Genomic DNA, 14,732 nt, shown 5'->3' with positions numbered 1-14,732 from the left:
AAACAAAAAACCACACAATTTTCTTATTTTATTTTTTTAACTCTTAAATTTATAAGAAATACAATTATTCCTTATATAAGTATGTAGTGGTGAAATTATTAGGATTCTAAGTTGATGTAAACAATGAATTAGTAGTGGTGATGAAGATGGTAAGTTGCTTGCAAAATTACCATTTCATAATAACACCCTTTTTTACTCATATATAGTGCAGAAACCAAAAGAATTGAAGCTTGGCAAAAATGAATGCACAATTTCACATCAAAATGGTATGTAGTAAAACCCAAAAAAGTAAAAGATTTAGTAAACTAATTTAATTTAATGTCTATATGTACAGCAAGTCAGTAAACAATTACAACTCACATTTCTAATACTACTACTTTGGAAGACTATAGAGACTTGTGGGCTATGTCATAAACAGATATAAGGATTTCTGCCCCTATCAGTATGATTATGAGCCATTCCAGGAAGTCTGACTTTCTATTCTGAAGAATTTCTTGAAGAAAACGTATGTTATGCTGCAACCAATATATATGCATATGAAGTAAATGTCAACAAAATTCAACGCTAAAGATGAATGGGAGTAAATTATGCAGAACTATACCTCCACAAATTTCAACTTGAAATCTAGGCTGGCAAATCTCTGAGTCAGCTCGAATTCATCTCTGAGATATTCCCAGATCTGAGCATATTTAGCATCTTTCCATGCAATGTCCGATCTAAGAAAATGTTAAAATAAGTTATGTTTTATCTATTCGTGAAGAGTGAAGACCAAGTATAAATCAAAAGTAAGGACAACTAGTATTGCCACAATCTAATATATGTTTTTTCCCACGCCACCACTTCTATTCCTCTCTATGTTTTTCCTCTATTTTGGGTTGAGATCAATGTTGGATCGGGATTCAGAGAAATTGAAGCATGTGCTCTATTTCAACTAAATGCCTAAGCTGATAGTTAGATTGCACATTTATATTTTTTTTTTTGAAAACCACACATTTATATTTAATTATTTATATATTATATATATATGCTCAACACGCCCCCTCACGTATGTGGGGCCGGTTACTTTTGACGGGCTCCAAGCAACACGTGGACCATAGTCTCTTTTTATCGGGTGACACAGAGATTTGAACCCATAACCTTTGGCATGGGGTTAGCTCTGATACCAAATTGAATTATGTTTATATATTATATGCTCAACAAGAGATATACAACATTACTTTTTCTTCTTAAAGTACCGGTGCGTAAGATTAACTAGGGACAAAAACAATGATAATGGAACCCTTCAAATGACAAAATGCAACCATAAAAGGCAAATAAGAATGAAAAAAACTATTCAAGCAAAGCAATTTGGATATTTTGTGAGCAAAGTTTACCTTTCAAAAAGTCCAAGTTTAAGAATCACATCAGCAAGATTAGAATTTGCCTTTCCAACCAACTGGAAAAGCTTTTTTCGCTCCATTGTAAAAGTGCCAGTTTTTTCCATTCCTCGATTGATATCTGTAAATTCTGCAACCATTCCATCAACCTAAAGGAAAATGAAGTTAAGAAATCAATGGAGCGAAGTACTACCTCCTCAATGCTGAAAATTGAAATACTTAATTACTGGAACATACCTGGCGCACATAGTAATCAAGAGCAATACTTTGACCAAGAACACTGCCAATGGTACGGATGCCATCATTATTCAAATACTGCAACATAATGTAGTCTAGTCCACCTTGCATCCAGGTACTTAAAGTTGGCTCCTCTCTGACCTCATACTCTATGTTAAAAAAAAAAACAGAATTGAATAGAAAGCAGGACATACAGACAGGTTTTTCTTGTTACTTCCATCAAATTAAAAAATCACCAAATTACTTGGTGCAGCATGCCTGCCATAAAAAACATGTATGTCTTTCCCTCATCTACTGATATATTCATGTAACAAAGAGAGCATCGAAGTGCTAGTATTACACAAACATGCAAGTAACAGCACAAGCTGCATGCCTGAATCTACTGAGTACCACACATACAAAAGAAATCCAGTACCCAAAGTTAAGGTTGAACAAAAAGGGGCAACACCAGCGAAGTTAGTAAGGTTGTTGACTTAGTAACCACAAGGCTACAAGTTCAACTCCTAGTGGGAGCGGCCGATTGGCCTTCTTGGCTTGAGCCAGTCAGCTATGGACAACCTAGGCTGGTTTACCTCCTTGTGGTCGTTTGCCGGCTAGGATCACAAGGCGAGGTTTACCCAGTGCACACCCTTGAGTAGTGGCTGCAGGTTTCCCTCTCAAAGAAAAAATCCAAAATCCTTGCTTCTATTGCAATCAACTTTGGGGACAACAACTGTGCATGCATGACATTAAACAGGAACTGTAGAATCATAAAATTTATGCAACCAGCTAATCAAATTAACTGGTCAGTAGAAAGTTTGATCCCCTCAGTTCTTCCATTTCATCTAGCGATTGCTACTTTAGATAGTATACTTCAGCTATGAAATATCCTACCACAACTGCTCACCCAAAAAGCACTGATCATCCAGTCAGTGGTTGAGAAGCTGCAAATAGCCTCACCGGAGGGTGAAGACATGGATAAAGTTGTGCAAACCCTGTATGATGAGGGAGACTAGCATACTAATTCAACCTTTTAAGGATTTTAGTTGAATGCGTGAATCAAGAAATTAAAGGCATTTTATCCAGGAAAGAACCTTTGATATCTTCTTAATACAGTCAGGCATAGGAATTTCTTGAAGATTATCAAAAACCTCTTATGCATCATGTCAATGCCATAGATGGTCAATAAATTTTTTGACAATGGCAAGTGATTTATGAATTGGATTTCTATACATGTGTGTCAGTGTGTGTGTAGATAAGTAGGATTTCTATGCATATGCACTCACCATCCTTTCTCATCTCAGGCAATAGACCAGAAGAATGTTTTTCAACAATTTTTAGATACCCATCAACTTCATGATCACGGACATTAAACAAGACAATTGAACCATACTGAAAAACCACCATATAACAGCAGTCACTGCCACTTAAACCAGAACCCAAAACCTGTAAAATAAGAAAAGTAGCCATTAGAAAGAAAATAATGTATCACAAGAGATGTATGCAGTACAGACCCAATCAGTTGCAACATTTTGACCTTGTTATATCACCTATATCTTATACTGTCCCTTGAGGTTTGAAGAATGCAAAGATCAAGATGGTGATGAACTTCCTAAGGCAATCATGGTAAGCACTAAGTGTAGAGTAAAATAAATATTTCTTATAATTAATGATACACCTTCTCTTAAATGCGAACCCAAGACTTCCTAAGAATAAATAAAACTCCACTAAAGTCATATGTCTCATATAAAATTTACATAGTTGAGGTTTTTAAAATTTGCAATCCTGATTGTTCTGCAATTATATATGTTTGAAATAAAAGCTTGAAAGCAGATTCTATTGAGCTAACAAGTCATGTCACCCCCACCCCCAAAGAAAAAAAAATAAAGAAAAAAGAAACTGAAGGAAATTGCAATATTTTGACAACTGATCTTCTGCAGTGATAATAAATAAACATCTAAAATATTATATGCCAAGAAGGGACAGGTAGAGTAATTGCAAATTGTGATAACTTATGGGCAGTGCTAACTAATGAGGGAAAACAGAGAAAATTTAAAGACAATAAACTCACATTAGGATCTGGTTTAGTATAACCAAATCTTAAAACAACATAATTGGTCATCCGAGATGTTGGTGGAATGAAATTCTGCTTGTTCTGATCCACCAAGCTCCTTAAATCCACACTGTCAATTGAAATCACAAGAACATTACAAAATCCAATCCCACAACAATCATTGTAGGTTAAAGAGATAAACTTAACCTTATTACTATTTTACACTCCTCAAATGTCCTCCAAATTTCATGTCTTAAAATCAAATCAACAGCAACCAGTTCAAAAGGCCGTATGCCTAATTCAACTAAAAATGCAATTAATAGCAAATCTCTTTTTCAGTTAAGTTCCCCTCCACTTCCCTTGAAGCATATTAGCATCAAACGAAATGAGAAAATAAATCAAAAATAATACGAAGTTTACAAACATCGACTTTGAGGATTCGAAGTATAATCAAATGCACGTGCTCCTTTTTTTTTCTTTTTTTTTTTTTTGCGAACCTGGTGGAGAAGAAAAAAGCCCTAACAGGAATAGAAGGCAGAGCAGCAGAGACAACAGCAGCATCATCCCCGTCCTCTTTCTCCAAATCCAGCTCCTCGGCCTTACTCACTCCTCCGTCCCAAGCTTCGGAGGTGGAAATAGCATCGTTCCACTCCACCGTGTGCGCCGACGACGAAACTGAGGAAATACACTTAGCCAAGCCAAAATTAGGGCTCCGACCAGTGCGAAGCACCCCGTAGACGGCGGCTGCCGCCGTCGAAAACTGAGAGTCGCGGCGGAGGACGGGGGTAAAGAGGAGAGCAATAGGCCTAGAGTGCGGCGGCGAAATAGGATGGTGGAGTGGAAGAGTGTGGGAAGCGAGGGGGTGCGGTTTGGCGGAGAGAGTGAAGAGAGTTCGGAGCACTCCGGCGTCGGCGACGAGGAGAGCGCGGTGAGCGCCGTGTCCCCACGCCGTCCTCATAGTCAGCTTCATCCTCATCGTTGCCGCATTGGCTTAATTGGCGCCTCCACACAAGGGGGTTTTGGTTTAGTACTTTAGTTTCAGTTTTAGTAAATGAGATTATTTAGGGTGAGTGCATTTTTGGTGTCATGTCTTATTCTGCAAGTTACTCCTTTTTATTTAAAATTTTTAATAAAGTTTAATTGATTCCTCGAACCAAGCACATTGTGTTCACATGACATGTAATGACTATTTCATATGAAATAATGAAATATCATGACTCATGAGATCAAGCCTCAATATAGTAGGTAAATATTTATCTTTTACTTATCAATAACTTTGTATTAAATGTGACTGACACTTAAAATGAAAAAAAATAAATTACATTAAACGTCACTTATGTATGACATGTATATAAAAAATAAATTTGTGTTAGATGCGACTAACTTCAATCATATACAAATAAATAAATAAATTTAGGCTGCAATGAAAATGGAAATGTTCAATGGTCCTACACTCATACCATAACATGAAATTTGTTAAGGATATGATGTTACTCATACCACCAGCCTATACAGCATCATGTGTTATGTATTCCAATACAAATCTTGATTTACAAGAAAAATCATAACTGCTACCCGAATTGAAATTGTTTTATGGGTGAGCCTGCCTTATAAATCACAATGAAGTAAATTAGTCTAGGTTACTCATATGTGACCGACTTATTCCAATATAGACTTTATACAACCACTATATGTATGATCAACACAATACAAAAAGAATGCTGCATTTGAAGTTGCAGGTTGCTAAACCTTTCAGCTCCAGAACTACAGATCAGATGAACTGCATGATGGCTTTAGGGATGTCTATGTGGAGTGGTAGTTGATGAGAATCCTGATGATGCCGCAGAAGAATAGAGTGGCACTGAAGAAGTGACCACACCCTGGCTTTGCATTTTCCATTGCCAATCTGAGAATGCTGGAGCTGCAGCCAGTTTTTCAGCTCTCGTTCCCATTGGTCGCTCCTGCCCACGACACAAATTAAATGTTAATCCCAGGATACTTTAAGCTTCTTTAATTTGATAGAATTGCACAAAAAGCACAGCAGACCAGGTTAGAATCTGTTAATTGCTAACATTAGTCATGAAACTTCTCCCCAGGAGGTACAAAATGAAGATGAATGTGGCTATATATAATATGAAATCCTAGCTTGCAGCTATGTTGTGTTTAGTGTAGATGAATGATCTGATACTTGCCAGTATTTTCTTGACAAAATGGGAATTATAAGCTATGATGGTTAGTCTGGTAGCACCTTGAAGAATTCAGTTCTGAGAATGTACTTTTCCTAAGAATGAAATCTGCAAGTTGTGAATTCTGTTCAAGGAGATAATTACCTGAGTGTTTGAAATACTCCCAGGATGATGCGTGCTAGGGATAGTCCATATGGAATACTTAGACGCCATTGCTGGAGCATGAGGCGTGGTAGGAGAGCTATCAACCTATAAGATCGAAAAAAGCATATGAAGTGGAGAAAGATCAGAAATGGCATTGACAAAGTGTACAGACTACAGAATAATCTGAACAAAGCCAAGAAAGTGATGTTGTTGAGAAGAACGAGTGAATCACCGCGATATAGGAACTGTCATGAGAGAATCGCGAAGGATATGCATTGGTAAAGAGTACATTCACTTGTTTCAGAACAGGAGTTTGGCAAACTCCAAAATTGAACTCCAACTTTCTGGTGTTATCAGGTCCCTTTAGATCACCCAGAGGTGCAGAAATCCAATGGTTCGGGTCAAGACCATCGCCACCACCTGCATCCCTGTGTTGGTTACATTTGATAGCTTCTTTGTCATAAGTCCTGAACCAGAAAATAAAAAATGCAGATTGTATTGGATGAAGCTTCATATAAATGTAGATGACAGCAGACACCAGACAGGGGAATATATATTTCAACATTTAGGACTGAGGAGCATGGATTTTATTTATGATCACATGGACCTTGCAGCTTCAACTACACCTGGAACCAACCTTACAGATAAAATGTGAAGTCCTTGTATTTCCAACAATTGTAAACTATTACTTGGACAAGATGAACAAAGCAGCATTCTGACAACCTTGCAGCTGCATTAGCAGCTCCCTTACCAACTACCCCGAACTATTGGAATCTTCACAAGTAAAGAAGTTATCGAAAAGGTGTTGTTACAATGTTACCTATCCCCTAGGAATTGGCCTATCTGGGCGTCCCATCGGCCACACTTGTGAAGAGTTACTCCTCTGTATCTCGAGGTTCTCTTGTAAAAACCAGTACTCTGGCGACGAAGCGTCTGAACAAATTCTTCTTTTGTCAGGTTCTTCGTCTGCAGATCAATACAGCCAATTTCAATGTGCATTCAAGAATGAATCTCATAATACCATACTCACTATCAACAATTCTGTAACCTGTTTCATATCTTCTTCATAATCGCTTATTTGAAAATTGATGTCAGCATCAACTCCCCGGAACTTAAGTGCTGCTCGATCATATGCCCTGAATTATCCAAGTAAAAGAATTTAAGATGACAGACAGAAGATTTACCTCAGAGAGAAACTTTGGGGCAACCCAACCAAGTTTGCCATGTTATTGACTTGATAATCACAAGATTACAAGTTCAACTTCCAACAACGGTGGCATATTGAGTTTTTTGGTATGAGCTGGTCAGCTATGAACAACTTAAACTAATTACCTTATTGTAGGGTTTTGCCAGCTAGAGTTACAAGGCAAAATATAGCCAATCAACATCTTAGATAGTGACTATGGATTTTCTGTCACTCAACAAGGGAAACTAATCTGATAACTAGTGAAAGTGGGGACTTATCATTTTTACCTGGCTGCAAAATGAGCTGTATCAAATCCTCCTGCAAACCAAATCTTCAAGTCAACAACTAATCAAAAACTTGAAGCCATTGGGAGTATGCTGTCGCTTTTTAGTGAAAAATAAAGTCAAATTTGATAATTTTACAGTTTTTACTTACCCAGATAAATTTGTTTCCCACAATCCCTGAAAACAATACAAAAAACCAGCCTGATTAAGAACCAAGAAGTCAAGAACACAACGTTAACTTCATCCATTCTTTTCTAGTTACAAGTTATAAACACAGCGATAAAAATAAAAATAAAAAATAAAAAAAAGACTGGCGAATAAAATTATTGGTAAATTTATATAATAAAAATAAATATAAAATTATATCATCTTATACTCCGTAACTAATATGAGGAAAAAAAAAGATAATATAAATAAAATAAAATAATTAATAATAAAGCCCAAACTTTAATTTAACAAAACTTATTAATAATAAGAGAAAATACAAAATTAACTAAATATTACTCTATTAATTATAACAAAATAACAATACAAACCATGCTTATCAGTTATCACCTCCTCACAAACATGCCAATTATTAATGTCACATATGAATTATTAGTGGCGTAAATGTTGTCCCTCAATTTTCAAAACGTGACACCTCTCCTCTAATAGGAAGAAAAAGAAACATTGTTGTTGGTGGAAGGGGGACAAACGAAGAAAGAAAAATGGGGAAAAAAAGGTGAGCTTCAAATAGGAAAAATGACGGGTAAGCACATATACATCATTAATAAATCAGAGTGACATTGATAATTAACATATTATGAGGGGTATAAATTATAATTTTTTTCAATATATAATTGGTAAAATTTTACCGGGTATAAAGTACCTAACGAGCCTAGAAATTTCCATTTTCAGTATTATACAGAAAATTTATTAGCAGAGAAAAGCAGTTCCAGCAAATTTACCAAACAGTACAAGGTACAGTATGATGAGTTGTTTTCAAAAAAAATAAATAAAGGTACAGTATGAGTTGAACCATGCGCTTTACTAACTGTACTTCAAATTTACTGCATGAGAAATTGTCTGCTACGCGTATTTATTTTTACCCGTATTTATGCATGCGCTCGTGTACAAAACTACATATATACATACCATCATATACGTACGTACAAATAGCATACATATAGTTATATATACTCCGTACGTATGTGCAGGTACTATATACTGTGTATAATAAATGTATGTACTGACCAGATATGCGATTCCCATCTTCCAGTACGCCGGTAAAACGTCACGCCGCGATACTGGGAGCTCCGGGAACGGGGCCCACGCCGGGGTTTCTTCACGGCTGGCTGGTGCGGCTGCGGCATCCGCGGTGAGTTGCAACCGGACTCCATCACGGATAGGTTCAACCAGCTCTGCGATAGCGGCGCCGGCGCCTGCGGCTCCAAGGTCGAAGGAAACGATTGTCCGGCCACGGGAACAAGCTGATCCGTAACCGCCGAGTGGTCCCCATTGCAGTCCTCTTCAGCTTCGATCGCCTGATCGGCATCGCTCTTCAGAATGGAGAAATTGAGAGTGCAGAGAGAATTGCAGCCGCCGTGAGCGAGAGTGTGAGACGAGGTGTTAGACTCATCGGAGGATGAGGCGGTTACGGAAGTTCCGGAATCTCCGCCGACGATTGCGGAGGCGACGGTTATTTCAGCAGAGTCCGACCCCGGCACAGCTTCCAGATTCAGATCCAACATCTCTTTTCTTTCTCGCTCTCCCTCTCTCTCTATCTCTCTATCTCTCTCTCTCTATATATATATATATAGTTGCGTGTGCGAGCAAATAATGATTGTTCGTTTCTGGAGATTTCTCTGTAACCGAACAGCGGTTGCAGATATTTTTTTCTTTAATTTCTCAGTTCTTCGTGTGAAAAGAGAGAAAATTAAAAGTGATCAGAGAATAATGAAGAAGGAATATATGCATACGCGAGTTTCCATGGAAAGAGCCGATCGAGCCTAACCGGAGATCGCCTGAAAATGGGAGGTAAAAGAAATTCCGGCGAGAAGACGATTAGTTTGTAGTTTCCCGTCGAACTAACAGACGAAGTGAGGAAGGCGAGAAGAAAAAGTGGGGTTGGAGTTGGAGTTTATAATCAAATGTCAAAATGTTTGTGTGTTTTCCTTCCAAATATGGTGACTATTCAAGAACGTGATAAACTAGCTGGTTGACTATTAAATGAAAACGACAAAAAATGTCTGATTTTTTTTTTTTATAAAAAAAATTAATTTTTTGCATTTACATGGCCAAACTAGCTAGTTGTCTAGTGAGGTATTGTCATTTGTCAGGACCATTATATTAAAAATAAAAAATATTAAATTCATCACAGTTTAACCGTTCATATACTTTAAAATAATTTTATAAGCTTTATTTTACTAGTATCCGTAGAGTATAGGGTTCAAATATATTTGAGATTTATCTCTAGGTAGGAGCGGTGAGGAGTTTGAATCCTACCAAGAATTTTCAAAAAAATTGAGGTATGAAATTGATGCCCGGGAAGTTAAGCCGTTAAGGTATGAAAATGATAAATATTTTCTCTAAAATATTAAATTATTGACATATGTATATATTAATTATATCTGACGAATAAAATAAATAAAATCAATCACGGAGTAAAATCTATTTTTACGTCAATATAATGTAAAAAGGTAACAGTAAATATGAAGTCGTTGCTGGACTAGCTTCTACTTGATTTGACTTACCAAAATACAGTCATTATTCTATAGATCATAGTTTACATAGTTGTAACCTATGTGAGGAAGAATTTCAAGAGAACTCAGGTTCAATTCCCATAAGTGACGGATCCCTTTGGGCCAGCTCTTATGCCTCCCAGAGCGAACACGGGTGGACTCGGAGAAAGACCCAATAAATTTACCAAAAAAAAAAATCACATAGTTGTGTTGGTTACTAACAAAAAGGTATATAAATGATACGTTATTTTTGTATTGACAATATATTATTTGAGTATTTAATGTATACATTATTTTGTATATTGTCAAAAAATTTATATTTAGTACATAAATAATATTGCAATACAAATTTGCCACCAAAATGCATGCATTTAAGAAATGAATGACATAGTTGCATCAGCCATTATATGTTGGGGCACATTAGTCATTATTGCTACAACAAGTCATCTAGTCATTTCTATATTTATTATTACACAACGACCCAAGTATCCAATCACAAAATTGTACATCTATATATAAATAAATAAATATAGAGGGGGAGAAAGAGTGATAAGATCAAATGAAAACAGGTCGATCAACCAGTAAAAAGTAAGAACTAATCTTAATCGTCCATCCAAATTTATTAATGGTTGAGAGAGTTTTAAAAAAGTACGGAGCTCAATTTTATAATTATTGTACACTTTAAGAGCGAGATTTGTTTTATAATTATTACAAACTTGAAAGTCTAATAATAATAAGGTTCAATGATTGTAAGCCTTTGATTTTTCAAGATGTCTGGTGTAGATATATATTCACATTTTTTATAATGAGAGTGTTTTCACATGAGCTCATATATAAATTTCGTATTTTTAAATAATTAAAATATTCAATCATTGATAAATTTTAATACTATATTAGAGAATTTCAATTGACAACGTTGCACTTGCTTAGTTGTCAATGTGTCCTCGCATCACAAGCCACCTGTTCCAATGAAAAAAGGTAAATGCCTTGCCATATCGTCATTGTCACCCATTCATCGTCCTTACATAATACATATTGAGTTATTGAAATTGGAACTTATTGATTTCCAAAGCTTAGCTTCTTAGTCTCTTTATATATACTTGTACACAACCTGACAATCTAGTATTATATTTCTATAATCAATAAGATGCAATGCTGGAATATTACGATAATAATTCCAAAAAATAAGTATAAAATTGAAAGGGTGGCAAATTTATAAGTTCCAGTACGTCACACTTTCTTTAAAATTGTATTTCCTATCTCCCTTAGGTGCAAGGAGCTTGATGCCTAGATTTCCCAATATAAAATGAACTTCGATTTAAAGTTTGAACAATCAAACAAATAAATATAGTAAATTAAAACAAGGTAAAACACACACATATTTTGGAGGAGGAAGAAGATCGTAGCATAATTTTTTTGAAGAGAAAATGTGCGTAGATCAATTTGCACACTCATACGCTCGCGAGAGAGCCTTTATGATTCACTGTTCAAACTCCCTTAAAAAGATATTTGTATTTATACTAGTGCAAACTCACTTCTCATTTCAATGTAAGACAACAACTTATTCCAATCATTTCCGCATTCATTATCTAATTAAAAATGATATATTTTGAGAATCAAGTTCTCATTCATCCCTTATTAGTTTTGAGTGTATAATATATCGATTTCTTCGTATTACTTCGAAAAATTCAAATCCACTTTAACCTGACCCAAATCAGAAATGGACACCATTGATATTTATATCACAAAAAATTAACTTAAAATGTCATTTTATGTTTTTTTTTCAACATAACACAACGCTCCCTCCCTCTATATCTGGGTGCACTGTTACCTGTTAAGTTTATTTGCAAGTTAAAATTCTTCCTTATTAAAGATTTGAATCCAAATAATCGTTAGGTAGTACATCCACCTTCCGACTTTCGACCACTGAACTATGTCGAAAAACCTTAATGGAGACAATAAAGGGTGGTTGTTGTCCGTGGCTTGGTTTGTATGGCAAATTAAATGAAATAAAAACATGGACACAGGATCACTGTCACCAAAAAGAGAAAGAAAATAGGATTAACCCAAATATGGACCACATATTAAATGGACCACATAATAAATGATGGGTGGTCCCCAACTGCCTTCCAACTCCACGTCATCATCACCCTAATCAGAATCTTTTTAATTTTTTTAATTATGTTTATTTTAAAGTGCCCATCCCTTTCATCTTACGTTTGAACATTTCCTATTACAGTAAGCTCCACCTTTTTACCTTAGCTGTGTTTCTTGTTTTAGAATTTTAAGTCACATCCCACCTTTAATCTTATACTATAAACAATGATTTGCATCTATAAATGAACCACTAATAGTTATGAAATGATTTGCCCACTCAATTTAAAAAGCTAAAATAATTAAAATACAACAAAATAACCTTATTACTCGATAATTGGTTATAATTAAATGTAAATCATTTCGTGGATCAGAGTTCACCATTCATATTATAAATTATGAATTAGATTATGGATATGCACTAAATGTATATAATATGTTAATCGCAGGTATTTGAATCAGAAAAAAAAAGTATTTAATTATCTATTAACATTAAAATAATAGGTATTTATATATGAGATAATATTGAAAAAAAAAATATAAATGGGTGAGAGATGTAGATAATGAAGGAATGATATATACAGAAATGTGTCGCCTTGTCGGCAGGGGTACGAGGTTTACAATTAAAATTGCTGTGGAGAGACGTGGCCCTTTATTCTCCAATCGTTTCTCGTCTTCTACCACTACACTTTCCCATCCTACCCTTTTGTATATTACATTTCCAACTTTTTAATTCCTGATAAATTTTCTGATCTGAATCAAGCACAAATAGATTATAGATATTACACGTGAGAAATAATACTTTGCATATATTTTCATTTAACTAATATTTTTTAGTACTGATTTACAAGTTATTGTATAAAAATATAGTTTATCTAATGCACAATTGCACATCATTAAATAATAGAGACGAATTTCTTTTGTCACATAAATGGACGAAATAATGTTGATGTACCGTCGTAACGATTCGAGATTAATTACATTAATGGATTATATTTGTGGGTTTAGTGTTAAGGTGAAAAATAATCGATCTTAGATCATGATCCACACAACTATGTGAACTATAAATAAAAATACATTATTTTCTATACTATCAAATAATGTGTATTCAGTACACAAATTATATATTTCTAATATATTAAAAATGTACCTTATATTCAAGAAAAATACATTATTTGAAAATTAAAATACATTATTTTGTACAATGTGCATTTAATACACAAATAATATATTTTTAGTGTATTACAAATTTACTTTTTATGGTATACACCTGAACACTGTATAATTTTCCAAAAATAATTACATGGGTTGAGGTAATGAAAATGACCCATACTCTAAGTCCCTATAGGTTTGTTGATAGGCCCATGATAGATAAAGTCCAGCCCAAGGGAGGTCCTAGCTATCATGAAAGTCTTGTTTTTAGGAAGGGCAATAGTTATATTATGGATCAAGGTTCACAATTCAATTGGTAGCTTAAGTGGCAAGTGAGATCTCTTTGTAAGGAAGAATTTTGGGAGAACTTGAATTTGATTCTCACAAGTGATGATTTTCTCATGTGTTTACAATTAATACATTTTGTACCTGCAGTTAAAATTTTTTGTAGATGTTGGTTAACATGTTATGTGTTTGCAGTTGATGTGTTTTCAATTTGTTTATATGTACATAAACAGTTAATTGCAGGTATAGAATGTAATATGTTGTGTTTGCAGTTGATGTGCTTTCAATTTGTTTATATGTACATAAACAGTTAATTGCAGGTATAAAATGTGATATGTACATAAACAGTTAATTGCAGGTATAGAATGTGTCATTTACATGTACAGAATCTCCATAGTCCATGGTATAATTTGCCTAAAAAGGGGTATTAGGGTATCAAAAATTATATCATGAACCATGATCCACTTTGTAATGTGGAGTTTGGTATAAAAAGATGTCGTTTTTGTTTTCTTCTTCTTCTTCTTCTTCTTCTTCTTCTTTTTTTTTTTTTTCATCTATATGTTCATAAACTCAAAACTTAATATTAAAAAACTAGACAATATATGTTCGAAAACTCAAAACTTAACTATTATAATTAAGCTCAACAAATTTGTAACGAATTGATTTGGTGTGTATTTTAATTATGTATTATAATAAAGTTTAATTTGACTGATTTTAAATTTTAAAATCAATTTGTTTGTCTATGATGGGCGAAGTCCATTATTAATCATCAAATTTAATTGATGTAATTTTCAGCACCATTATTTACCACCAAATTGTCAATGCCATATTCTAGAAACATGAATGCATAAGATTAGTCTACATTATACTTTTATAAAAGAATACTATACGTACCGAATCTACACATACATGGTAAACAATTAATAAAACGAGAGAAAAAAAAAGGAATTTATCATAGTGGGGCAATAGTATAAATAAATAAATAATATGTCACAAAGGTTTTATTGTTTTTAACAGTTTTGAATTGGAAAAAATA

General features: G+C 34.5%; 2 protein-coding genes across 2 annotated transcripts; both read right to left on the bottom strand.

Moving 5' to 3' along the window:
* Window positions 1–251: 251 nt before the first annotated feature.
* LOC116023235 (sporulation protein RMD1) lies at window positions 252–4,686 on the bottom strand. Its single transcript, XM_031264222.1, has 7 exons — window positions 4,143–4,686; window positions 3,664–3,775; window positions 2,879–3,038; window positions 1,614–1,762; window positions 1,374–1,525; window positions 602–716; window positions 252–515 (listed from the first exon to the last, which is right to left on the bottom strand). Exons 1-7 carry the CDS (start codon window positions 4,619–4,621, stop codon window positions 387–389), a joined length of 1,296 nt encoding a protein of 431 aa, XP_031120082.1. The 5' UTR covers window positions 4,622–4,686; the 3' UTR covers window positions 252–386.
* Window positions 4,687–5,099: 413 nt separating this feature from the next.
* Window positions 5,100–9,572, bottom strand: LOC116021771 (ethylene-responsive transcription factor RAP2-7-like). Its single transcript, XM_031262246.1, has 8 exons — window positions 8,679–9,572; window positions 7,597–7,622; window positions 7,449–7,479; window positions 7,024–7,111; window positions 6,796–6,941; window positions 6,208–6,442; window positions 5,976–6,080; window positions 5,100–5,606 (listed from the first exon to the last, which is right to left on the bottom strand). Exons 1-8 carry the CDS (start codon window positions 9,173–9,175, stop codon window positions 5,439–5,441), a joined length of 1,296 nt encoding a protein of 431 aa, XP_031118106.1. The 5' UTR covers window positions 9,176–9,572; the 3' UTR covers window positions 5,100–5,438.
* Between the last annotated feature and the right edge of the window lie 5,160 nt (window positions 9,573–14,732).

The sequence above is a fragment of the Ipomoea triloba genome, chromosome 6 (assembly GCF_003576645.1).
Source record: "Ipomoea triloba cultivar NCNSP0323 chromosome 6, ASM357664v1".
NCBI classification, from domain to species: domain Eukaryota; kingdom Viridiplantae; phylum Streptophyta; class Magnoliopsida; order Solanales; family Convolvulaceae; genus Ipomoea; species Ipomoea triloba.
Note: the sequence above shows the minus strand (reverse complement) of the source record. Positions and strands in the feature narration are given on the sequence as shown.